The sequence below is a fragment of the Callithrix jacchus genome, chromosome 9, assembly GCF_049354715.1.
Source record: "Callithrix jacchus isolate 240 chromosome 9, calJac240_pri, whole genome shotgun sequence".
Lineage (NCBI taxonomy): Eukaryota > Metazoa > Chordata > Mammalia > Primates > Cebidae > Callithrix > Callithrix jacchus.
The window spans coordinates 123,374,787-123,401,876 of NC_133510.1; the positions used below are offsets into that span (position 1 = coordinate 123,374,787).

Consider the following 27,090-nt stretch of genomic DNA (forward strand, 5'->3'; position numbering starts at 1 on the left):
AATACAAAAAATTAGCCAGGCATGCTGGCACATGCCTGTATTCCTAGCTATTTGGTAGGCTGAGGCACAAGAATCGCTTGAACCTGGGAGGCACCTGCCACCACACCCAGCTAATTTTTGTGTTTTTAGTAGAGATGGGGTTTCACCGCATTGGCCAAGCTAGTCTTGAACTCCTGACCTCAGGTGATCTGCCCACCTCGGCCTCCAAAAGTGCTGGGATTATAGGCATGAGCCACCACGTCCAGCCAATTTTTTTATTTTTTGGAGAAATGAAGTCACAATGTTGCCCAGGCTGGTCTCAAATTCCTGGGCTTAAGTGATCCTCAGGCATTAGCCTCCCAAAGTGCTGGGATTATAGGCATGAGCCACTGTACCTCGCTTCAAATGTTTTTACATATTTATTTTCACATTTTAAAAAATCCACAAAACATATTTTGCAATTGTGGTCTTAGATGGAAGCCCAATATATGAACAGAGTAAAGGGAGCAGTTCTGACTGAAGAAGGTGATGGCCACAGACTCCAAACCATAGGAGAAAATGCCATCCTAAGGCTCCCGCCAGCTCTGGAAGCACAAGGAGGAGTGTAAGAAAGAATGGATCAGTCCAGAAGCACAGAGAGGGAGTGCAGACTGGTAACACCCAGCAGACCGTTAGGAGGGAAATTCTCGCAGACAGTTGAAGCAGGGAGAAGAGGAAGGACAGAGCCAGAATAAAGCCCAAGCCAGTGACACCCAAAGGAGCCGCTACCAGCAATGCCCCCAATTGCCAGAGATCAGCCAGTCAAGGGTCCCCATGATAGAAACACTCCAGCCCCCATGCTCTGGCCAAACTCAGGCAGATAATAGTTGTCTCCTGGTCACTGTTCCTGCTGCTGTAGGGGCACAAACAGGATGTTTAGAAGCAAATGACCACAAGTGACCACAGGAAGCCATGACAACCACCTCCAGGTGACGCTCTTCTTCCCCAGCTTGTTTCCGGCTTGGCTGCCTCCAAAGATCAGGCAAAAAGACTTCAAGTGCCAACTTCCAAAGAGAGAGAAGGGGGAGGAATTCTTGGAAAGTTCAGGACACAGCAGAAGAGGCCATCTGAGGTGGTGAGGCAGGGAGAAAGGAGACCACCCAGCTATCCCAACAGCTACCTCACCTCAAAGACGCACTGAGGCTGGCCATGCTAAGGAGGGGTGGAGAAACTGCACATCCACTACTAGGGACAGAGGAGTGTCCAAGTCGGGCAGCGTGTAACCAGGCAGGCTCAGGAGGGCTGCCAAGTCTGGTCTCTAAGGAATGAATGCAGTGTTCAGGCATCATGACCACTCCTCTGCACCCACCCCAGAGGAGCCAGCCCCACTCAGCTGTCCCAGAGCACATCCATGATGAGAAACTGCCTTAGCCAGCCAGCTGAGCCAGGAGTCCACAGGGGAAATGGCAAATCCAGAGGAAACCAAGTGCAGGCCATCGGACACTCCCATTTCCACCTAAGGAAGAGGAATGTTCCTGGAAACAGAGACGGGAGAAAGCTTGGCCAGGACTCTCTGACCCACTTCAAACCTTCAACAGAGCCCAGGGTGGGTCCCACAGATCAACCGCCCCTAAAAGGTACAGTCACTGGACCAGCTTCATGAAACGGCTGTGTCCACTCAGTACACAACCACCAACTTCACAGTCCAGAAAATCAACTCTCCTTTTTTCTACTGCTACTAGGAGGTTCAGTGGCCAGACCACCCCATGAGGCTTTCCAGATGCCTAGAGTGCTAGAAGCGGATCCCAGAGCAGCTCTCTGTGGCAGCTCTCACCAACATCAGTGTTAGATGAGCGATTAGTATAAACCAAGCCACCAAGCCACCTCCTCCCCCACCACTTCCTCATGAAAGCCACCAAAGAGGCTCAGGGGACATTAAAAGTCACATAACCAAAGCCAACTTAACACCACTGGTCCAGGGGTATGGCTATTTCACTTCCACAGCATAGTCCCAAGCATTCTCTAACCCACGGCACCATGCAGAGTCCTAAATCACATTCTCCCAGAAAATAACCAAAGTCAGATGCTTCCCCCAGGCCAAGCTAAGCAACCAAGCAGGGCCAACGGCACTAAATGCCAACCACCAAGGCCATGGAAAACGCAGCCAACCTGCAGATGAAGTAGAAGTTTAAATAGGAAGAGTGGGCCGGGCGCAGTGGCTCAGGCCTATAAATCCCAGCACTTTGGGAGGCCAAGGTGGGCGGATCACTTGAGGCCAGGAGTTCAAGAAGGGCCTGGCCAACATGGCAAAATCCCATCTCTACTAAAAATACAAAAAATTTGCTGGGCATGGTGGCAGGCGCCTATACCAACTACTTGGGAGGCTGAGGCAGGAGAACTGTTTGAACCTGGGAAGTGGAAGTTGTAGTAAGCTGAGATCATGCCACTGCTTTCCAGCCCGGGCAACAGAGGGAGACTCTGTCTCAAAAACAATCAATTAATTAAAAAACAAATAAAGCCTGGTGCAGTGGCTCACGCCTGTAATACCAGCACGTTGGGAGGCCAAGGCGGGTAGATCACTTGAGACCAGGAGTTTGAGAACAGCCTGGCCAACATGGTGAAACCCCGTCTCTACCAAAACTTAAAAAATAGTAGCTAGCATGGTGGTGCATGCCTGTAATCCCAGCTACTCAGGAGGCTGAGGCAAGAGAATCACTTGAACATAGGAGGCGGAGGCTGCAATGAGCTGAGATCATAGCCACTGCACTCCAGCCTGGGCAACAAAGCCAGACTCTGTCTCAGTAAATACATAAACAAACAAGCTGGGCATGGTGGCTCACGCCTATAATCCCAGCACTTCGGGAGGCTGAGGCGAGCAGATCATTTGAGGTCAGGAGCTTGAGACCAGCTTGGCCAACACAGTGAAACCTTATCTTTACTAAAAATACAAAAATTAGCTGGGCCTGCTGGTAGGTGCCTGTAATCCCAACTACTCAGGAGGCTGAGGCAGGAGAATCGCTTGAACTCGGGAGGCGGAGACTACAGAGAGCCAAGATCGTGCCACTGCACTCCAGCCTAGGCAACAGAGCCAGACTCCATCTCAAAAAAAATAAATACATAAAACAAACAAACAAACAAATAAATGCCAAGAGAGTGATACCAAAAGCCAAACACTCCACCCCAGGAGTTGTCAAGATTATTCCAAGAATGAATGATAATCGCCACCATTTACTGAGCACTTTGAAAGTATTTCCGGAAAGTATGTCAGGAAATGCACCTGTTTCTTGGGTTAGGAGACCAAGGTTCAGAGTATAAAGCGACCTGCCAAGGTCACACAGGTAGTCAGCGGCAGCATGGATATAGACCGAAGGGTGCTGATGTCAGAGCCTGGGTTCTACGCCACCTCCCCACCTTGAACACGGAATCTCTCACTCAGGTTCTCCAGAGGAGGAAGTGGTTTGCTGCAGGTTCAGCATCATTGTGGGTATCTGCAGTTCACGCCCATTTCATCATCAACCACCATCAAGAATTTATTAAGCGACCACAGAGAGAAGAGAGCAATGCTTGGTGGTAAGAAATATCTGAAAGGCAGATAAAATCCCTGTCTTCAAGGAGCTTCCAGGGCAGAGCAGGAGACAAATGCAAGCCCAATTTACACAGTTCTGTAAAGTTTTACCTTAGTAGGAGAGTCAACAAGCTGGTTAGTTTTATCTGGAAAAAAAGCTTTCTCAAAAAGGTGAATTCAGCTAAGATTTTAAAGGCAGAGGGTGGCCGGGCACGGTGGCTCACACCTGTAAACCCAGCACTTTGGGAGGCTGAGGCAGGTGGATCACGAGGTCAGGAGTTCAAGATCAGCCTGGCCAAGATGGTGAAACCCCGTCCCTACTAAAAATACAAAAAAAAATTAGCTGGGCATGGTGGCGGGCACCTATAATTCTAGCTACTCAGGAGGCTGAGGCAGAGAATTGCTTGAACCTGGGAGGTGGAGGTTGCAGTGAGCCAAGGTCGCGCCACTATAGTCCAGCCAGAGCAACACTCCGTCTCAACAAATAAATAAATAAATGCAGAGGGTACGGTGAGTCAGGAGAAGGCTATTTTCTGCAACTTGAACCAAGATCTAGACTCAAGGCAGAGCTGAGTGGTTGGCATGGTCAGAAGTCAAATGTAATTCAGAGACTGTAGTACAAGATACCCTTAGATGTGGCAACTGCATTTGTTATAAATATCCAGCACAGAGCATTCTTAGAACCCCTCAAAGCTGGGGCCAGGTATGAATATGTATGAGGGAAGTGAGTCCCAATGTAGGCAACAGAGAGGGTCAAATATGAGGCTGGAGCTATTGAGGTTAACCAAGTGGTGACACAGAGTACGTGAATCCCATGAAGCCTGATCTGACTTTTCAAAAGAAAGAACATGTAGTGAAACCCTGTCTCTACTAAAAATGCAAAAATTAGCCGGGCGTGGTGGTGGGCGCCTGTGGTCCCAGCTACTTGGGAGTCTGAGGCAGGAGAATCACTTGAACCCGGGAGGCGGAGGTTGCAGTGAACTGAGATCGTGCCACTGCACTCTAGCCTGGGCGACACAGTGAGACTCGTCACAAAAAAAAAAAAACATGGATTTTTTTGGTGCAATCTCCTGACCCTTAATTGTTGGCAACTAATTTGGAATATTTTAAACACCATGAAGATCAAGCAACAAGGGTCTGCAAGCCAAATCTGACCCACAGATTTCTGATTTCTGCCTTGAGGTTTCCCATATAAAAAGTCAGAAAGAATGCCAGGCACGGTGGCTCACGCCTGTAATCCCAGTTATTTGGGAACCCAAGGCAGGTGGATCACCTGAAGTCAGGAGTTCAAGACTAGCCTGGCCAACATGGCGAAACCCCATCTCTACTAAAAATACAAAAAGTAGCCAAGCGTGATGGCATGCACCCGTAGTCCTACCTACTCAGGAGGCTGAAGCAGGAAAATCACTTGAACCTGGGAGGCGGAGGCTGCAGTAAGCCGAGATCACACCACTGCACTCTAGCCTGAGTGACAGAGCAAGACTCCATCTCAAAAAACAACAAAAAAAGAAAAACCAGAGAGAGACTGGGTTGGGTGTGGGAAAACCCAAGGTTCAGCTTCTTGCATCATTGCCTGTGGTAGCACTGGGTGTGTTCCCTTCCCCTAACTCCTCTGAACTTCAGCTCAGCTTCCTCACTGATATTATGAAGATAACTACTACCTCAAAGGGTGGCTGTCAGAACCATATAAAAAATGATGGTGGTAAGTGGACAAATAGATAAAGAAAATGCGGTACATAGATACAGTTCAGCCTTAAAAAGGGAGATTCTGCCAATTTGCCACAGCATGGAAAGATGCTAAGTAAGATGAGCCAGACACAATGAGAAAAACACTGTGTGATCTCACTTATATGTACTATATACATATATTTATTCACTTGTTATTTTATTTATGCTTGAGATGGAGTCTACTCCAGCACCCAGCTGCAGTGCAATGGCGTGATCTCAGTTCATTGCAGCCGCCACCTCCTGGGTTCAAGCAATTTTCCTGCCTCAGCCTCCCGAGTGGCTGGGACTACAGGTATGCACCACCATGCCTGGCCAATTTTTATATTTTTAGTAGAGATGGGGTTTCACCATGTTGGCCAGGCTGGTCTCAAACTCCTGACATCAGGTGATCCACCCTCCTTGGCCACCCAAAGTTACATACATATATAACTTTGGGTGTGTGTGTGTGTGTGTGTGTGTGTGTGTGTGTGAGAGAGAGAGAGAGAGAGAGAAGAGAGAAAGGTCAAATACAGAGATAGAGAATGGAACAGTGGTTACTACAGGTGGAAGTGGGGAATGGGGAGATGTGGGTCAAAGAATACTAAGTAGCAGATACATGGGAGACACACACTTAGAAATCTAACGTATGACATGAGGGATTTTCATTACGTAAGTAGATTTAGCTGCTCTTGGCACACAGGAAGGTAACTGTGAGATGACTGACAGGTTAATCTGCTTCACCTTAGTAACCACCCTACTATCTATATGTATCCCATAACATCATATTGTAAACCTTGAATATACACAATAAGGTTTAGTTTTTTTAAAAAAATAAAGAAGCACACGAAAATGTTTCCCCAAGCTTCAAGTGCTGCACAAATGCTCATTATCTAACACAGGCCCAGAGAAGAGAGGGGAGCTAACGGAGACCAGGCAGCAGATGAGGCCTGGATGGGAAAGTGGAAAGGAAATGAGCTGAGTCTTTGCTGGCACACAAACCGGAAGAATCTAGACAATAGAGTCCACGTCACAGGTGGAAATATAAATTTGGGAGTCGCCAGCATACAGGTTTATAAAAGAGGTCATGGCCGGGCGTGGTGGCTCACGCCTGTAATCCAAGCACTTTGGAGGCCAAGGCGGGTGGATCACCTGAAGTCGGGAGTTCAAGACCAGCCTGACCAACATGGTGAAACCCTGTCTTAAAAATAAATAAATAAAAGAGGTCATGCAGCTGATTAACTGACCAGGTGCATAGGAGAAAAAGAAGGAGTTCAGAGAAATCCTTTGTGAAAACACCCAGGTGCACCTCCACTCAGGGATCAGAGAAGACTTGGGAAAAGAAAGTGGGAGGGTCTCTGGAGAAGCGAGCAGAGCTTAAGGAAGGGAAGAAAAATATGGCAGCTAAATAGTGAGATGGGCGTCTCAACATAAGAGCAACTGTAGAAGAATGGGTCAGGCTAACTGAAAATTTAAAAAGGACCAAAGTAAAAAAGTTAGTAAGAGCAGGCCAGGCCCAGTCGCTCACATCTGTAATCCCAAAAACACTTTGGGAGGCCAAGGCAGGTGGATCACCTAAGGCTGGGAGCTCAAGACTACCCTGGGCAACATGGCGAAATCCCATCTGTACTAAAAATGCAAAATTAGCCAGGCTTGGTGGCGTGTGCCTGTAATCCCAGATACTTGGCGGGGCTGAGGCAGGAGGATCACTTGAGCCCAGGAGGCGGAGGTTGCAGTGAGCCAAGATCGTGCCGCTACACTCCAGTCTGGGCGGCAGAGCAAGACTCTGTCTAAAAAACAAAACAACAAAACAAAAAACTGAAGTTAGTAAGAGCAGAAGAGTAAAAAGAGGGAACCAGGCAGGACACATGGTGGCTTACGCCTATAATACCATCACTTTGGAAAGCCAAGGCAGAAGGATTGCTTGAGGCCAGGAGTTCCAGACCAGCCTGAGCAACATAATGAGACTCTGCCTCTAGAAAAAATAAAAAAGTCGCCAGGTGTGGTGGCATGTGCCTGTAGTCCCAGCTGCTCAGGAGGTTGAGGCAGGAGGATCGCTTGAGTTGCACGTTACAGTCAACTGTGATCAGATCACTCACTGTATTTCAGCCTGGGCAAGAGAGCAAGATCTTGTGAGAAAAGAGAAATAAGCGAAGAGAAGAAGAGAGAAAAAGGGAACCAGAAGAAAAAGGAGGTCCATGTGGACCTGCAGATGGGAACCTTGAGGCCACATGGGGCCACAGCCATCTACCGTGATAGAAGACAGTGGGCATGAGGTATAAAAGGGGGTGGAAGACTGGGCGTGGTGGCTCACGCCTGTAATCCCAGCACTTTGGGAGGTTGAAACGGGTAGGTCACAAGGTCAGGAGATCAAGACCATCCTGGCCAACATAGTGAAACCCCGTCTCTACTAAAATACAACAATTAGCTGGGCATGGTGGCACGCACCTGTAGTCACAACTACTCAGGAGGCTGAGGCAGGAGAATTGCTTGAACCTGGGAGGCAGAGGTTGCAGTGAGCCGAGATCATGCCACTGCACTCCAGCCTGGCGCCTGGTGACAGAGCAAGACTCTGTCTCAAAAACCAAAAAGTGGGGTGGAAAGACGGGGATGTGGGGGGTGAAATAAGTGTGAGCAAAGAGAGACCATGTTTGAAGGTCTGTCTACTGTATGCTAAGCACCTCACTCAGTCTCCCAACAACCGGGAAGGCAGGCATTGTGCCCATTTCATAGCCTGCTTTCAATAGGTTTTCTTTTTTTCTTTTTTTGAGACTGGGTTTTGTTCTTGTTGCCCAGGCTGGAGTGCAATGGTACAATCTCGACTCACCACAACTCCGCCTCCCGGGTTCAAGCGATTCTCCTGCCTCAGCCTCCAGAGCAGCTGGGATTACAGGAACGCGCCACCATGCACGGCTAATTTTGTATTTTTAGTAGAGGCGGGGTTTCTCCATGTTGGTCAGGCTGGTTTTGAACTCCCAACCTCAGGTGATCCGCCCACCTTGGCCTCCCAAAGTGCTGGGATTACAGGGGTGAGCCACCGTGCCTGGCCTCAATAGGGTTTTTATGTTGTTGGAAGAAGCCAAAGTCTCCATGGCTCATTCAATGATACACACAGACCAGGATCCAGAGAAGAATCAGCCTGAAGCTCGTTGGAGCTCCCTGGAGGGTTCCACCCACCTTGCTCCGGCTCACCCAGGGTTCTAAGATTCAAAACAGCTGGAAATGTGTGCCCTGATCTCCCCAACAAGAAAACAGAACAGAACATGGCTGTTTCTGCCAAGCGAATTCTGAATAAGCTGCATTCCATTTCATTAAAACAATTACCTGAGCTCCAGCCAAGAATTACATAAAGCTTCCTTCCAGCACCACCCCCTCCCCCATAAAACACACATCATGCTGCTTTCAAATAGGCAGAGTGAAGCCCTGAGCCTTCGCTGGAAGACCTCATGGTCCTCGCCAAGTGGCCAGCCTCGGCATCTTTGCATGCTGACACAGATGACATGAGGCTGAAAGAAGACCTTGGCATGAAGCCCTCCCCTCATGAGAGCCTGCTGGCTGCCCAAAATGTTTCTAGTAGGCACCAGGGCCCTCATCTCTCCCTCAGAGCCAAGAGGGCCACTGGTGCCAGAATCCAGCTATTTCCCCAAAACAGACTGGAGGCCCAAGAGGGCCAGCTTTGAGTCAGCACAAACTAGACAGGAGGGACCAAGGGAGTGGGGATTCCAGGAGAGGGAGCCTGAAGGCTGGAAAACAGGATGGTCAGACTTCAGCTAGAAGCAAGAGCCCGGGGCCACTCAGCCATCACTGCCCGCAGACTGAAGGTGCTACTCTAGCCACAGATAAGGGGTTCATGATGTGAACCAAAAGTCATCTCCTCCCCTCCCACACGCCTCGAGCTGCCCAGAGACTGTCCCCTGAAGTATGTAAAGCCTTGCTCTGGCTGGGTGCAGTGGCCAACACCTGTAATCCCAGCACTTTGGGAGGCCAAGGCGGGAGGATCACCTGAGGTCAGGAGTTTAAGACCAGCCTGGCCAACACGGTGAAATCCCATCTCTACTACAAATACAAAAATTAGCCGGGCATAACGCACTCCTGTACACCTAGCTACTGGGGAGGCTGAGGCATGAGAATTGCTTGAACCTAGGAAGCAGAGGTTACAGTGAGTCAAGATCATACCATTGCACTCCAGCCTGGGCAACAGAGGGAGACTCCATCTCAAAAAAAAAAAAAAAAAAGCCTTGCTCTGCATCCCACCAGCCTCGACAACCCATCTCAAACTCCAACCAAAGTTCAGCATCTCACTCGATTCAGACCTGGCCTGATTAATGTCATCATGCCCAAATAACTCACAAGGCTGCCTCCACACTGATGGACATGCACTGTCTCTGGGCCTGTCTCTCTTCTGCTCAGGTCACAGCACTGTGCTCCCCACACCCCAGCTGATAGTCAGTGGTCACTGTCACCTGAGGCCCTCCCAGCTCCTGCCAGTGCTCACCCAGCCTTCCCACCACCTGTGCAATCACAAGAGACCAACAGTCATTCCAGCCAACGACAGGCAGGCGTAGGCCAGCACCTTGGCCCAACAACTCCAAGCCCACCATGGGAAAGTGGGGTTTCCTGACTTTTCTCCAACTTTTCATTACAAAAATGTCTAAACATACAGAGAAGCTGAGAGACCCGTGTATTCTCACTTAGACTGAGTGGCTGTCATCATTTTGCCACTTTGTGTAAATGCATGGTCCTTGTGCTCTCCGCCCTCTATGTGTGAATCCTTTTTTTCATTATATCATTTAAAACTAAGTTGAGGCCAGGCATGGTGGCTCACACTTGTAATCCCAGCACTTTGGGAGCCTGAAGCGGGTGGATCACCTGAGGTCAGGAGTTCAAGACCAGCCTGATCAATATGGTGAAACCCTGTCTCTACTAAAAATACAGAAATTAGCCAGGCATGCACCTGTAGTCCCAGCTCCTTGGGAGGCTGAGGCAGGAGAATTGCTTAAACTCAGGATTCGGAGGTTGCAGTGAGCCAAGATCGGGCTACTGCACTCTAGCCTGGGTGACAGAGTAAGACTCGGTCTCAGCCAGGCGCGGTGGCTCAAGCCTGTAATCCCAGCACTTTGGGAGGCCGAGGTGGGCGGATCACGAGGTCAAAAGATCGAGACCATCCTGGTTAACATGGTGAAACTATTTCTACGAAAAATACAAAAAATTAGCTGGGCATGGTGGCGCCTGCCTGTAATCCCAGCTACTCAGGAGGCTGAGGCAGGAGAATCATTTGAACACAGGAGGTGGAGGTTGCGGTGAGCTGAGATCGATCATGCCACTGTACTCCAGCCTGGGCAATAAGAGCGAAACTCCTCAAAAATTAAAAAAAAAAGAGAGAGAGAGAGAAGAAGCCGCAGAGAACAAGAAAAGGACAGATGTGGAAGACAACAGAGAATGGGGCAGGGGCAGAAAAATGTTAGTGTCCTAGAAGCAGAAAACAATCAAACCAATGGGGAACCCATATCAGATGCAATATTATGAACAGAAGTGTAAAGAATGCACCAGGCGCAATGGCTCCCACCTGTAATCCTGGCACTTTGGGAGGTGAATGCGGGCAGATTGCTTGAGGCCAGGTGTTCGAGAACAGCCTGGGCAACATGGTAAAACCCTGTCTCCACAGAAAATTTTTATAATTAGCGGGATTTGTGGCATGTGCCTGCAGTCCCAGCTACTCAGAAAACTGAAGGGAGAGGACCACATGGGTCTGGTAGGCTGAGGCTGCAGACCTTGCCTCAAAAAAGAAAAGTGTACAAAACAGTTGGCTGCTCTGCAAGTCCTGCTCCGCAGCCAGATCACCTGGATTCAAATCCTAGCACTGCCACTCGCTAGCTGTAGTACTTGGGCAAGCGGGCTCACCACTCTGTGCCTCAATTTCCCTCACTTGTACAATGGGTAATGGTAATACTACTACTAATAAAACCTGCCTTATATGGCCAGCGTGATTCAAACAAACAATGCATGTAAGGTGCCCAGCACAGTGCCTATACATAATAAGTTCTCAATAAATATTATGGGAAAAATTCCTGTAAACATTGTAAAAAAGAAAAGTGTGGGCCAGGCACAGTGGGTCATGCCTGTAATCCTAGCACTTTGGGAGGCCAAGGCAGGCAGATCACTTGAGTTCAGGAGTTTAAGACCAGCCTACACAATATGCTGAAACTCCATCTCTACTAAAAATACAAAAATTAGCTGAAAATCCCTTGACCCCAGGAGGCAGAGGGTGCAGTGATCCAAGTTCATGCCACTTCACTCCAGCCTGAGCAACAGAGTGAGACTCGTCTCACAAAAAGAAAAGAAATGTGGCCAGGCATCGTGGCTCACACCTGTAATCCCAGCAATTTGAGAGGCCAAGGCAGGCGGATTACCTGATGTCAGGAGTTTGACCAGTCTGGGTACCTTGGTAAAACCCCATCTCTACTAAAAATACAAAATTATTAACTCAGGATGGTGGCACGCTCAGTAATTCCCAGTACTTGGGAGACTGAGGCATGAGAATCACTTGAACCTGGGAAGCTGAAGTTGCTGTGAGCCAAGATCGCGCCACTGCACTCCAGCCTGGGTGGCAGAGCGAGACTCTGTCTAAAAAAAAGAAAGAAAGAAAAGGAAAGAAAAGCATTCTACACATTTTGTTTGTATTTATTTATTTATTTTTTGAGACAGAGTCTCACTCTGTCGCCCAGGCTGGAATGCAGTGAAGCGATCTCGGCTCATGGCAACCTCCGCCTCCCAAATTCAAGCAATTCTCCTGCCTCAGCCTCCCGAGTAAAGTAGAAGAGCTGGAACTACAGGTGCGCACTACCATGCCTGGCTAATTTTTGTATTTTTAGTAGAGATAGATTTTACCATGTTGTCCAGGCTGGTCTTGAACTTCTGACCTCAAATGATCCACCCACCTTGGCCTCCCAAAGTGCTAGGATTACAGGTATAAGCCACCATGCCGGCCAGATTTTGTTATTATTTATTTATTTGTATTTATTTTTTCCCAACATGGAGTCTTGCTCTGTCACTCAGGCTGGAGTGCAGGGGTGGGATCTCAGCTCACTGCAACCCCTGCCTCCTGGGGTCAAGCAATTCTCCTGTCTCAGCCTCCAGAGTAGCTGGGATTTCAGGCCTGCGCCACCATGCCTGGCTAATTTTTGTATTTTTAGTAGAGATGGGATTTCACCACGTTGGCCAGGCTGGTCTTGAACTCCTGACCTCAGGTGATCCACTCGTGCCTTGGCCTCCTAAAGTTCTGAGATTACAGGCGTGAGCCACTTCGCCTGGCAGATTTTCTTATTACTAATGAAGGCACTGAGACTTACACAACCCAGGGAAAGGCTGCAATGAGGCTGGAAGTTAATTCAACATCTCTGGCCTTGGAGCAAGGTAAAGACCCAAGTAAAGCTTCAGAGTCAGATACTCCATGCACGATGACAAAATAGGAGAGGAGGGCTGCTCAGCGGCCCCCCAGTAACTCTGGCCTTCCATCAACCTCTCCAGCCAAGGGTATACCTAGCCTCTTTAAGGCATGACCATCACTAGGGAAAAAAGGAATATTTTGAGATATTCCCCCAAAAGACCTTGAACCCATAGAGACAGGGCCCTGGCTTCCAGCAGCCTGAGCCTGTCTCCATCAATCTATGACTGCCCAGGCAGCAAACGGCTTCATATATCAGAAAGGGCACCTGCTGAAGAATCAAACACACCAGGGTTTGAATCCCAGCTCTACCCCTTACTAGCCCCCCGGAGGCGGCCTGGCAGTGACGCAGAGCCCACCAAGAGGGCACCATCGCTGCAAGGGTAAATGCCGCCTCCGCCACAGGCCCAGCAGCTGGGTGCCCTGACTCTGCCCTGACACACAGAGGGACCACAGATAGGCAAGCCCAAAGTCCAGACTTTCCATGGAAACAGGGAGGCTCCATAGCTCCGAATGCCCCAGGCAACTCCTCTGCCCCCCTACGGCTACCCCCAAGGACAATGAGGCACTGTTTTCCAAAGGGTCAAGACTGCTGAGAAGCTGAAAGAAGACATGTCCAGATTCCAGCAGCAACTGGGCACTGCCAACAGCTGGCTGTTCCCTTTGCTAAAGGAGGGGAAGGCAAAGCTACGAAGTCTTGCACTGGACACACCCTTTGCCGTTTTCTGGGAATGGCCCCTAGGGCAGAGATTTGAAAGGTAACTATCAATTACTCAGCAGGCCCCAAGGCTCATCCCCCTGGTTAGTCACCAGCACTTACCACCTAATGATGATTAAGATGACCAGATCTGGAATTGGATGAGTCTGGGTTCAAATCCCAGCACCACCACTAAACTTCCTGGAGCTCAGATTTCCATATCTATAAAGTGGAGGTAAAACACCTCCCTCTCCGAAAGGTTGTGATACGGCTTGTAAAGTGTTGAGTACAGCGCCTTTCTCCCATGAAGTGCACATGATCGTGATTAGACCACAGTTGTGGTCAAAGCCCCTCACCAAGTACATGAAGAACAGGAACAGAGACAGAGCAAGCAATCGGGTTAGAAAACACAGTCAGAATGCATCTGTGTTGTGGGAACTCTGTCCAGGAAACTCCGGCCAGAACTTGAACAGAGCAAACTCGGCCAAACCAGCATCTAAACAGTAATAAGAAAAGCCACCCAGCAGCCACCCCAAAGCACAAAGTGGAGAGAACACACAGGGAAGGGCAGAACACGCTGTGTTGATATTTTTCTGCTCAGAGAGCCATAAATTTGTAACTTATTAAACAGCACATGGCAAGTCTGTCACTGGGGATGAGAACAGTTCCCAAATTTTTTTTTTAGACCAAAAATAAAGTCACAGAGGAGGTGATGCCCCTTCTGGCCTTGCTACCGGACACACCATAAACTCTCCCCTGTGTTAGGGACCACAAGGCACATGCTCAGGAGAAAAATAAAAACAAGAGGCCTGGGCTTTGTGTCCACCCCAACTAAGGAAAACAGCTGACGGGCAGTGTACTGAGCCGCCATCCAGACAGCTGACGGGGCCCCAGTGCAGAGGCAGATTCCTCTCCCCTCCTGCACACCCCATTCCTCCCACCCCAAGCTCCGGTCAGCCAGGCGTGGCTTGCCCCCGGGAGCTCAGACCAAGGAAGTCAGGCAGCCCGGATGTAAGCAACTGGGAGCCTGTTATAGAAAGCAGCAGAAGTTACAGGTGGCTGCCATCATCCAGTGGCAACCCCTCCTTCAAGTGCCCTTGCCTCCTCCCCAGGAAAAAAAGGCTTCTTGGTATACAAGAGCTGCAGATCTAGGAGCTAGGAATTGGGCTTCCAGTTACAGTTTTGTCATTTTATGGTTGAGCAACTTTGGGCAAGAGAATCAACCTCTCTTAGTCTCAGCTTTCTCAATCTGTAAAAAGGCAGGTGGTCATGATAGCATTGTCCTTAAGGGGGAATCTGATAAGTGGTTGTTGTGAGGATAGCACAAATCGAGGTAGAGGGAAGAACTCCACAAACAGCAATTTAAATCGCTACAATCCCCTCTGCTGTATACAGTACTCTCTTTACTTTCAGAACTCAGCTTCCTGGCCCTAAATGGAAGACTGTCAGAAGACAGGAATTCCGGATTTCGACAGCAAACTCTACAAAGACTTTCTCAGTCCTTGAAACGGCACAGGGACTGCCGAGAAGCAACAGAACTGCACCAGCATTTTAGAAACTATAACTTTGCTCCCAGTTCCCACTGGGAAAGCACTGAGACTCTGAGATCCTGGTTCATAGAACATCCCCAGCCTCCTTCCAGCTGAGCTATTTTTATGTGGAAAAAAAAAAAAATACCTGCCTGGAAGCCATGCCAACCTTGAGCACACTGGAAAAATGGGTGCCAAGCCTGACCCAAAGGCAGAACTACGCTTGGCAGCCATCTCTGCAAAACAGGCAGGACCCTACACCACCCCCAGTTCCAGGGTCTCGGGGGCACCCTGATCCCAAAAGAGAGCTGGAGGGAAGCAGTCAAGTCCAGCACCTACAAATAGCCAGTCTTAACTTAGTGCCCGGCGCTGCTTGGTAGAGGTCCATCAGTCCTGCCTGCTGAATCTACTCCTCAGAGCCTGGGACAGAGGAAGCATCAGTGGTGACACGAGCCACCCACAGTCCAGAGAGGAAAGACAAGGCTCCTACAGAGAAGAAATGTTTCCCCCCTCCTCACCTCCCTAGCTCAGGGCCCTCCAGCCACAGGCGTGAAGGGGAGGAAGAGACAGTGAATCCTCCCACTCCTGTGTTCATGCCACCCAAGGCATTCCTAGAACCCTGGCACCAACCCCCTTGGGTTTAGAGTCGGCTTCCAGGAGATACTTTCTTTCCCCTAACACCAGATCAAGACTGGACTGAAAAGAGTAGCCTTGGGGCTCCAATAACAGACAAACAGTAAAACTCTGTTCTGGGCATCCTGTCCTCTTTACCTGTACGGTTTCCAGCAGGGCCTGATGCCGAGGGGGTGGAGGGACCCTGCCAGCCAGGACACGTTCAGGGATGGTCCTATCTTGGGACCTACCTCCCACCTCATTCCCCTGGCATTTCACCAGAATCTGGGGGTGGGGAGAGAATCAGGAGTCCCCAAATTACTATTCTACACTTAGATATGTAGGCAGGTGGACTGGTCTGTGAATTGAGGTGCTGGTCCACAGAGTTGGGAGGGCAGTGAGAAAAAATGAGTGACAGGTCCTTGAAACGGGGGTGACCAGATTTGAAGTGGGGGATCAGGAGGGCGGGCAGAGTGGGAAACTTGTCTTTGAAATGGGGGTGTGGTCATCACAAGTCACACGCTCATCTCTAGCTTGTGCATCTGACTTGTGAAATGAAACGGGTGGGCTCAGGGGGGTTATCCCCGAAGAGGGGTGCCAGTCTGTGAAGTGGGGGCGGCCTTGGAGGGACGGGTAGCAAGTCGAGGAAATGAGGGAGCAGCCCATGAGTTCGGGCAGCTGCTCCTAGAGTCGGGCGGTCGATCTGTGAGGTGGGGGTGGGGAGAGGTCTGTGAGGTGAGGGTCCGGTAGCTGATGGGGGGGTCTGGTCCAGGAAGTCCCGTCCCTGCAGCGGACGGGGTGGGTCCTTGAGGGGCGAGCTGATCCCTGGGCCCCTTTTGGGAGATGGGGGTGGGTCCCCGAGGTCGCGGATCCAGAGGTGAAGCCGTCCCAGACAGGGGGGTGGCTGCTGTGCGGACGGTGCCGGGGCCGGCCTGGCCCGGGACTGAGGCCGGGCTAGGGATCCCCGTCCCGCGGAGCGCCGGCCGATGGCAACGGGAGCTGAGGCCGGGGCCGCCGAGGGTGGGATCCCCCGGACCCCACCGCTGGCAGGCGCCCGCTCGGCCCGGAGCCGCCCGCCCCTCGCCTCCTCCTCCCTCGGCCTCCCGCTCACTCACCGAGGTCGTCCATGGCCGGACCACGGGCGCCGGGTGCCGGCTCGGCGTCGCGCTAGCTGCCTGTCCCGGGGCCGCTCCTCCCTGCCCCGCAACTTTTCAGCCGCGAGCCTCGGCCCGGAACGGAACGCGCCGCCGCCGCGCGCGCCCGAGCCCGCCCCGAGCCCCGCCCCCGCGTGCACGCGCGCCCCGCCCCCTACCCCCCCGCGAACTTGCTGGCCCTGCCCCCGCCGCGGACCCGGGCAGTGGGCGTCGCTGGGCAAGGTGGTGGCGCCCCCTCGCGGCTGAGCGGGCAGGTGGACGGCTCCCAGGCCTCCAGCCACTCCCATCCGTCTTTCTGTCCCTCTCAAAGTCACTAGCCTGACCCTGAGAATGACAAATCCGTCTACAGTCGGCCATGTGTCTGTGCATTCGTCAGCTACTCGGTCATCGTCTGTCCACTGGAGTCCGATTTATCCACCTGTCCGTCTGTCTGTCACCCCATAGGTCACTTCCCAGGAGGACCGTAAATCTACCACGTAAGGCTGGCAGCCTGTGGTTGACCTTTCCTGGGGTCGCCCTCTGGATCGATGGCAGCGCATCTTGCAGCCCACCCTTTCTGGCCCAAACCCAATACCTGTGTGGTTCCATCTTCTTAATATTACTTCCACACATCCACCCTCCCTAGACACTTTTCCAAAACTGTGCATGGGGCAGAGGGGACCCCACATTAGACATTAAAAGGAAAACTACAGGAAAGTCACACCCAGTGCTCCCACACATTCTGAAATTGGGTAATAAAAACAGCTACTATTTATTGAGTATCTGAATAGACAGATACTATATAGTTATTCTCTAAATTAATCTTCCTAGAGGTAGTTATTATTATCCTATCATCAGTCCTTCCCTACCCGTTGGGATGGGGATGGTAGTTTGTGGGTTTTATATAAAACTGCTCTGCAAGCACAGCTTCAAGTTCCCCTTGTCCCTCAAGAATCCAGGCCTGGCTGGGCACAGTGGCTCACACCTGTAATCCCAACACTTTGGGAGGCAGAGGTGGGTGGGTCACCTGAGGTTGGCAGACCAGCCTGACCAACAGAGAGAAACCCTGTCTCAACTTAAAATACAAAATTAGCTGGGCATGGTGGCGCATGCCTGTAATCCCAGCTACTTGGGAGGCTGAGGCAGGAGAATCGCTTGAACTTGGGAGGTAGAGGTTGCAGTGAGCCAAAATCACACCACTGCACTCCAGCCTGGGCAATAAGAGCGAATCTCTGTCTCATTAAAAAAAAAAAAAAAAATCCAGGCCTTCTGGGTCAGGTCAGGTCCTCAAAAGCAGATGAGATGCTGAGATAAAGCTAGGGGTAATGACTGTGACAGAGAAGGAGAAATAAGCAGGGTTGGGCAAGGAGACTCAGATCTGACAGACAGGTCAACCCATCAGGAAATTCCAGAACAAAAAAAAGATGAGAAGTTCCCTTGGGCAGAAGTATCCGGGTTCCAATGCTCTTGCCACGTTCAGCCATTTTATAAAGGCAGATCCAAGCGGCTTCTGTGGCTGTCACATTCTCCTATATTAAATTCAAGAGCCAAGACTGTTCCCCAAACACTCTATTGCATGCTCTTCCAACATCTTGCACACACTTTTATTTTGTTTTTGTGGGGGTTTTTTGTTTGTTTGTTTGTTTGTTTTGAGATGGAGTCTCCCTCTATCACCCAGGCTGGAGTGCAGTGGCACAACCTTGGCTCACTGCAATCTCCACCTCTCAGGTTCAAGTAATTCTCCTGCCTCAGCCTCCTGGGTAGATGTAATTACAGGCCTGCACCACCATGCCTGGCTAATTTTTTTATTTTTAGTAGAGATGGGGTTTCACCATATTGGCCACGCTGGTCTTGAACTCCTGACCTTGGGTGATCCGACTGCCTCGGCCTCCCAATGTGCTGGGATTACAGGCATGAGCCACTGCGCCCGACCTGTTTTTGTGTATTTGAGATACAGTCTTACTCTGTTGCCTAGGCTGGAATGATGTGTAAGACTAATATGACGTCTACCTTCTTGAATCTAAAGGTACAGGAAAAAGAGCAAAGCGGCTAGCATGAAGGATGAGTAGCCTCACACCACTCCCAGTTGTGTGGAACAGCATGTGCAAAGGTATGTAGACAAGATATTTAATCCTGACCACAAGCCTAGGAGATGAGCACTGTTAGCCGCTTTTACAGCCGGAAACGTTGAGTCAGAGAGGTTGAGTTTCCCAAGGTCATATAGCTAATAAGAAGGGAAACTGGGGCTGGGCGCGGTGGCTCACGCCTATAATCCCAGCACTTTGGGAGGCCGAGGCGGGTGAATCACGAGGTCAAGAGATCGAGACCGTCCTGGTCAACATGGTGAAACCCCGTCTCTACTAAAAATACAAAAAGTAGCTGGGCATGGTGGCACACACCTGTAGTCCCAGCTACTCGGGAGGCTGAGGCAGGAGAATTGCTTGAACCCAGGAGGTGGAGGTTGCAGTGAGCCAGGATTGTGCCATTGCACTCCAGCCTGGGTAACAAAAGCGAAACTTCATCTCAAAAAAAAAGAAGGGAAACTGGGATGGGGAGGCTTATGCCAAGGCCTGGTTATGAAACAGCTAGGTGAAACTGATACTACTTAGACTAATTCCAGGGCATACGCTCGTCCACTTCTCCAAAGTTCTAAAACCTTAAATTTTCAAAGCTGTGTGATCTGGAGGCACCCTCTGAATGGGCAAGTTTCTCAATCATATGTGGAGTTCTAAAGAGAAGTGAAGCCTCAGAGATCAGTGCTGGTGAACTTGACACTCAGGCCCTACCATGGATTTCCTCATGTTAATAATTCCTAAACCCGCATATCCTCCCTGGCTTCCTTCCTCCCTCGACTCTCACCCCAGAGCAATGAAACTTGGTGTCTAGTTCAGGCTGTTACAACAAAACACTATAGACTGAATGACTTATAAACAACAAAAATCTATTTTTCACAGTCTGGAGGCTGAAAGTTCCAGATCAGGGTGCCAGCACGGTCAGGTTCTGGTGAGGGCCCTCTTCTGGGTTGCAGACCGTTAACTTCTTGTATCCTCATATGGCTCAAAGAGGGCAAGAGAGCTCTCTGAAGTCCCCCCCCCCTTTTTTTTTTTAAAAGGTGGAGTCTCTCTCTGTCGCCAGGCTGGAGTGCAGTGGCGTGATCTTGGCTCACTGAAACCTCCGCCTCCTAGTTCAAGCAATTCTCCTGCCTCACCTCCTGAGTAGCTGAGACTATAGGCACCTGCCACCACACCCAGCTAGTTTTTGCATTTTTAGTAGAGATGGGGTTTTACCTTGTTGGACAGGATGGTCTCAATCTCTTGACCTTGTGATCCTCCTGCCTCGGCCTCCCAAAGTGCTGGGAGTACAGGCGTGAGCCACCACGCCCAGCCTGGGGTCCCTTTTATAAAGGTACTAACCAATCTCTTTCATGAAGGCCCTACCCTCATAACCTAATCACCTCTCAGTGCACCACCTCCTAATACCATCAAATTGGGATTCGATTTCAACGTATGAGTTTTCAAGGATATAAAAAGTTGATAAAAAGTTCATCAATCAGGTTTTTTCATTCTTCCTAGAGATTAAGTGACATTGACAGCATATGGACAGCCCTGCTGACTTCTTGCTAGTGGTTCATCTTGGGCAGTTTACTCTGTGCCTCAGTTTCTTCCCCCATAGAAAGATTAATGGTTAATTAGTAGCTAATTAATAACTAATTAATAGCTACTGCTCAGAGTCCTCATAGGACTAAATAAGAAACTACACACCTAGTACTTAGAATGGTCCTTGTCACCACAAAATAACACTCTTAACTCAGCACTAGAAACAGAATTCGACCAAGCGCCATGGCTCATGCCTGTAATCCCAGCACTTTGGAAGGCCAAGGCGGGTAGATCACTTAAGGTCAGGAGTTAGAGACCAGCCTGGCTGACATGGCAAAACACAGTCTCTACTGAAAATATAAAAATTAGCTGGGCATAGTGGTGTGCACCTGTAATTCTAGCTGCTCGTGAGGCTGAGGCAGGAGAAGCACTTGAACCCGGGAGGTGGAGGTTGCAGTGAGCCAAGGTCGTGCCACTGCACTCCAGCCTGGGTGACAGAGTATGAGACTGGATCTCAAAAAAACAAACAAAAAAAAAACAGGCCAGACGAGGTGGCTCACACTTGTAATCCCAGCACTTTGGGATGCCAAGGCGGGTGGATCACCTGAGGTCAGCAATTTGAGAGCAGCCTGACCAACATAGTGAAACCCCATCTCTACTAAATATATAAAATTTGCCAGGCTTGGTGGCACATGCCCGTAATCCCAGCTACTTGGGAGGCTGCGTCAGGAGAATCACTTGAACCTGTGAGGCAGAGGTTGCAGTGGGCCAAGATCCTCCCATTGTACTCCAGCCTGGGTTACAAGGAGCAAAACCACCTCAAAAAATAAAAAAAATATGGCCAGGCGCTGTGGTTCATGCCTGTAATCCCAGCACTTTGGGAGTCCGAGGTGGGCAGATGACCTGAGGTCAGAAGTTTGAGACCAGCCTGGCTAACAGCATGATTGACTGAAAACACAAAAATTAGCTGGGCATGGTGGTGGGTGCCTGTACTCAGGAGGCTGAGGCAGGAGAATCACCTGAACCTGGGAGGCAGAGTTTGCAGTGAGCCAAGATCGTGCCATTGCACTCAGCCTGGGGGACAGAGTGAGACTCCATCTCTAAATAAATAAATAAATAAATAGAAATAGATAAAAGTAATGATATATTTTATCTAATTCAGTATATCCTAAATGGCCGGGGTGGTGGCTTACACCTGTAATCCCAGCACTTTGGGAGGCCCAGGCGGGGAGATCACCAGGTCAGGAGATTGAGACCAGTAGCTGGGATCACAGGCGTGCACCACCATGCCTAGCTAATTTTTGTATTTTTAGTAGAGATGGGTTTTCGCCATGTTGGCCAGACTAGTCTCTGAATTCCTGCCCGCAAGTGATCTACCCTCCTCAGCCTCCCAGTGTGCTGGGGTTACAGGCGTGAGCCACCATGCCTGGCCCAACGTGGCCTACTGAACAACCTGAAAGTCATTCCCAGCGACTGGAGCTGAGAAGGAAGGAAACAGATAAAATTAATATTAATGAGATATTTTATCTAATTCAGTATATCCTATATGTCATGATTCTCATTAGAGGCTCTCATTATGGATCCTCTAATGAGATCATTGATCCATAATGAGAGCCTCTAATGAGATCATGAAAAATCACTGGGATTTATTCTGGTGTCATGAAGGTTTTATGCAGGACAGTAACCCAGACCATGCCCTTGCTCTTAAAAACAGCACTGCTGTCTGTGGCCAGACGTGGTGGCTCACACCTGTAATCCCAGCACTTTGGGAGGCAGAGGCGGGAGGATCACAGGTCAAGAGGTCAAGACCATCCTGGCCAACATGGTGAAACTCTGTTTCTACTAAAAAATACAAAAATTAGCTGGGTGTGGTGGCATACACCTGTAGTCTCAGCTACTTGGGAGGCTAAGGCAGGAGAATTGCTTGAACCCGGGAGGCGGAGGTTGCAGTGAGCTGAGATTGCACCGCTGAACTCCAGCCTGGCGCCTGGCAAGAGAGCAAGACTGTCTCAACAACAAAACAAAACAATAAAAACAGCACTGCAGCTGGGCATCCACTGAATGGGCAACCAAATGTCCATCAATAGGGGACTGGTTAAATAAATCACATACAGTCCTATAGCGGAATATTATGTAGCCACAGAAAGGATCCAGGAAGCTCAGATGTACTGATACGAAATAGCCTTCAGGATCTGAAAAAACGACACTGAACAACATATGTAACATGGGTATCATTTGTGGAAAAAAGTGGGATACAATATGTTTATAAGATACTTATACAGGCTGGCCACAGTAGCTCACGCCTGTAATCCCAGCACTTTAGGAGGCTGAGGTGGGAGGATCACCTGAGGTCAGGAGTTCGAGACCAGCCTGACCAACATGGAGAAACCCCATCTTTACTAAAAATACAAAACTAGACAAGTGTAGTGGCACATTCCTGTAATCCCAGCTATTTGGGAGGCTGAGGCAGTAGAATCGCTTGAACCTGGGAGGTGGAGGTTGTGGTGAGCTGAGATCACGACATGGCACTCCAGCCTGGGCAACAAGAGAGAAACTCTTACACAAGGCCGGGTACAGTGGCTCATGCTTGTAATCCCAACACTTTGAGAGGTCAAGGTGGGTGGATCACTTGAGCTCAGGAGTTCCAGACCAGCCTGGGCAACAAGGTGAAACCCCATCTCTACAAAAAAATACAAAAAATATTAGTCGAGCATGGTGGTGGGTGCCTGTAGTCCCAGCTGCTTGGGAGACTGAGGTAGGAGGATCACTTGAGCCCAGGAGGTGGAGGATGCAGTGAGCTGAGATTGTGCCACTATACTCCAGCCTGGAGGACAGAGTGAGATCCTGTCTCAAAAAAATAAAGTTGAGACAACTCTGGTAGAAAGCACGCCACCAGTGTCAGCTGGCTGGGGGTGGGGCTGGCGAAATATGGTGGCTGGGAACCAGGAGTAGGAAGGAGAGTTCACTAAGTACTCTTCTGCATATTTTGAATTTTTTTTGTGGTGGTGGGGACAGAGTCTCCCTGTATCGCCCAGGCTATGCTGCAATGGCGCAATTTCGACTCACTTCTACCTCCGCATTCTGGGTTCAAGCAATTCTCCTGCCTCAGCCTCCCGAGTAGCTGGGATTATAGGCACACACCATCATGCCCAGCTATTTTTTTTTTTTTGTACTTTTAGTAGAGATGGAGTTTCACCATGTTGGCCGGGCTGGTATCAAACTCCTGACTTCAAGTGATCCACCCACCTCGGCCTCCCAAAGTGCCAGGATTACAGGTGTGAGTCACGGAGCTTGGCCCACATATGTAACTTAATCTATTGCTAAAATAAATTACTATTTAAAAAAATATGGGCTGGGAGCAGTGGCTCACGCCTATAATCCCAGCACTTTGGGAGGCTGAGTCGGGTGGATCACGAGGTCAAGAAATCGAGACCATCCTGGTCAACAAGGTGAAACCCCATCTCTACTAAAAATACAAAAATTAGCTGGGCATGGTGGTGCACACCTGTAGTCCCAGCTACTCGGGAGGCTGAGGCAGGAGAATTGCTTGAACCCAGAAGGCGGAGGTTGTGGTGAGCCAAGATTGTGCCATTGCACTCCAGCCTGGGCAACAAGAGCAAAACTCCGTCTTAAAAAAAAAAAAAAAAAAAAAATAGGCCAGGTGTGGCAACAGAGTGAGACTCCATCTCAAAAAATAAAAAAATAAAAGTACATTTTAAAAAATGACACTACTGGCTGGCTGTGGTGGCTAGTACCCATAGTCTCAGAACTTTGGGGAGCCGGGCGGGAGGATCACTTGAGTTCAGGAAAACAGCCCATCTCTACAAAACGTAAAAAATTATCCAGTTGTAGTTGTGTCAGCCTGTAGTCCTAGGTGCTTGGGATATTGAGGAGGGAGCCTTGCTTGAGCTCAGGAGTTGGAGGCTGCAGTGAGCCATGATCACACCATTACATTCCAGCCTGGCAACAGAGCAAGTCCTGTTTCAAAAGAGAAAGAAAGAAGGGAAGGAAGGAAGGAAGAGAGGGAGGGAGGGAGGGAGGGAGGGAGAATAAGGAGGAAGAGGAGGAGGAAGGAAGGAAGGAAGGAAAGAGAAAGAAAGAGGAGAGAGGAAGGGAAGGAGGGAGGGAGGGAGGGAGAAAGAAAAGAAGGAAAGAAGTCACTTACAGACACTAACAAGAGGGGCCTCAGCTGCTCAAGAGTGATTCAACTGAGACTTGAAAAATCTTTCCTGAGAAAGAGCTAACCCTGGCCTGATTTTTTTTGAAAGGGAGGTTGTGGGAAGAGCATTCTGGAAGGAGGGGTTGGTATTTGGAAAGGTATGCCGAGGGCCCCAGAATAGGGGTAGTAAGACGGAAGGTTTTCAGCCTCCCCCTGCTTATCTCAAGGAGGAGCCTCATGGCTCAGAGGGTGGGTCCTAGCAGGCACTTGGGCCCTCTGGGAGAAGCCCCTGGTGTCCAGGAATCCCAAGACAGGCAAGGCTTTAAATCCCAGTTCTGGCTGGGCGCCGTGACTCACGCCTATAATCCCGGTACTTTGGGAGGCAGAGGCGGGTGGATCACTTGAGCTCAGGAAGTCGAGACCAGTCTGAGCAACATGGTGAAACCCTGTCTCTACCAAAAATATAAAAAATTAGCTGGGTGTGTGGTGGGTGCCTGTAGTCCCAGCTACTCGGGAGGTGGAGGTGGGAAGATCCCTTGAGCTCAGGAGACAAAGGGTGCAGTCAGCTGAGATTGCTCCACTGCACTCCAGCCTGGGTGACAGAGTGAGACCCCATCTCAAAAAAAAAAAAAAAAAAATCTAAGTTCCATCTGCCACCTGTGCAGTCTTAGGCATGGTGCTTCACCTTTCACCTTTTTTTTTTGAGACAGAGTTTTGCTCTTGTTACCCAGGCTGGAGTGCAATGGTGCAATCTCGGCTCACCGCAACCTCCATCTCCTGGGTTCAGGCAATTCTCCTGCCTCAGCCTCCTGAGTAGCTGGGATTACAGGCACGCACCACCACGCCCAGCTAATTTTTTTTTGTATTTTTAGTAGAGATGGGGTTTCACCATGTTGACCAGGATGGTCTCGATCTCTTGACCTCGTGATCCACCCGCCTCGGCCTCCCAAAGTGCTGGGATTACAGGCGTGAGCCACTGCACCCGGCTGCTCACCTTTCACCTTTCTGAGCCTCACTTTTCTCATCAGTAAAATGGGAATGAGGTTCTACAGGTGTGATACTTAGTAGCTATGTGGTCTGAGGTAAGTGACTTGACCTCTCTGAGCCTCAATTGCCTTATTTGTAAATCCGGTTAATAAAACACAAACATGGCTGGGCGCGGTGGCTCAAGCCTGTAATCCCAGCACTTTGGGAGGCCGAGGCGGGTGGATCACGAGGTCAAGAGATCGAGACCATCCTGGTCAACATGGTGAAACCCCGTCTCTACTAAAAATACAAAAAATTAGCTGGGCACGGTGGCACGTGCCTGTAATCCCAGCTACTCAGGAGGCTGAGGCAGGAGAATTGCCTGAACCCAGGAGGCAGAGGTTGCGGTGAGCCGAGATTGCGCCATTGCACTCCAGCCTGGGTAACAAGAGGGAAACTCTGTCTCAAAAAATAAATAAATAAAACACACACACACACACACACATACACGTGTGTGTGTGTATATATATATATATATATATATATATATATATATATATATGTCTTCCATGGCTATTATGTGGATTTAACAACAAAAATAAAAATACATGAAGAGGGCTGAGAAATTGTAGCTATTCACATCATCAAAGAACTGAGGTGAGACTTTAGGGCTAAGAGGGAAAAGGACAGGTGAGGGGACTGATTCAGCACTGAATTGAGTTGTGAGTTTAATAATAATTATTATTATTGAGAATGCATTGTTTAACATGTGTAAAGCACCATCTTAAGTCTTTGAATTCTAATGGGTGTTTTATGTCTAATTTTACCAGACAGGAAACTGAGGCTTATTAAGTAAAGTCACCTGCCCCAGCTACAGCTATAAAGTGGAAGAATTAGGATCCGAACCCAAAACTCTCTGACTCATGAAGGGGCATGTCGTGACTGTGCCACAGCCTTTGGGCAAGTCCAGAATCCCCAGCTGGCTTGGACGCGGTGCCTGGGGAAGGCCTTGGCTGCCTCTGAATTTGGGAGAAGGGCATAGTCTGGGTTACTGTCCTGCTTAAAACCTTCATGACACCAGAATAAAGCTGAGTGATTTTTCATGATCTCATTAGAGGACGTCATTATGTGCCTCCTCCTCAGCTCTCTCTATTTCCTCCCTTCTCAGCTCCAGTCGCTGGGAATGGCTTTCAGGTTGTTCAGTAGGCCAAGTTGGGCCAGGCATGGTGGCTCACGCCTGCAACCCCAGCACTTTGGGAGGCCGATGAGGGTAGATTACTTGAAGGCAGGAGTTCAGAGACCAGCCTGGCTAACATGGCAAAACCCCATCTCTTCTAAAAATACAAAAATTAGCTGGGCATGGTGGTGCACGCCTGTGATCCCAGCTACTCGGGAGGCTGAGGCAGGAGAGAGGCCAAGGCGGGCAGATCACTTGAGGCCAAGAGGGCCAGGAGATTCAGACAGCCTGACCAATGTGGCAAAACACTGTCTCTAATACAAATATAAAAATTAGCTGGACATGGTGACACATGCCTGTAGTCCCAGGTATTGAGAGGCTGAGGCACAGGGATCACTTGAACCCAGGAGGTGGAGGTTGCAGTGAGTCAAGGTTGTGCCACTGGACTCCAGACTGGGAAATAGAGTGAGACTTAGTCTCAAAAAAAAAAAAAGAAAGGCCACACATTCCTGGCTCCAGGCCCCAGCCAGTGCTGTTACTGCTACTAAAA

At 49.6% G+C, this 27,090-nt stretch overlaps 1 protein-coding gene across 6 annotated transcripts in view; it reads right to left on the reverse strand.

Annotated features, from left to right (window-relative positions):
• The window catches only part of PXN (paxillin), a 56,942-nt gene extending 40,197 nt beyond the window's left edge, over positions 1–16,745 (reverse strand). For all 6 annotated transcript variants that reach the window (XM_035257817.3, XM_035257816.3, XM_054238971.2 and 3 more), the window contains exon 1: positions 16,625–16,745. In XM_035257817.3, coding sequence (XP_035113708.1) covers positions 16,625–16,637 — 13 coding nt within the window. In that variant the 5' untranslated portion in view covers positions 16,638–16,745. The remainder of the gene's footprint in view (positions 1–16,624) is intronic.
• Between the last annotated feature and the right edge of the window lie 10,345 nt (positions 16,746–27,090).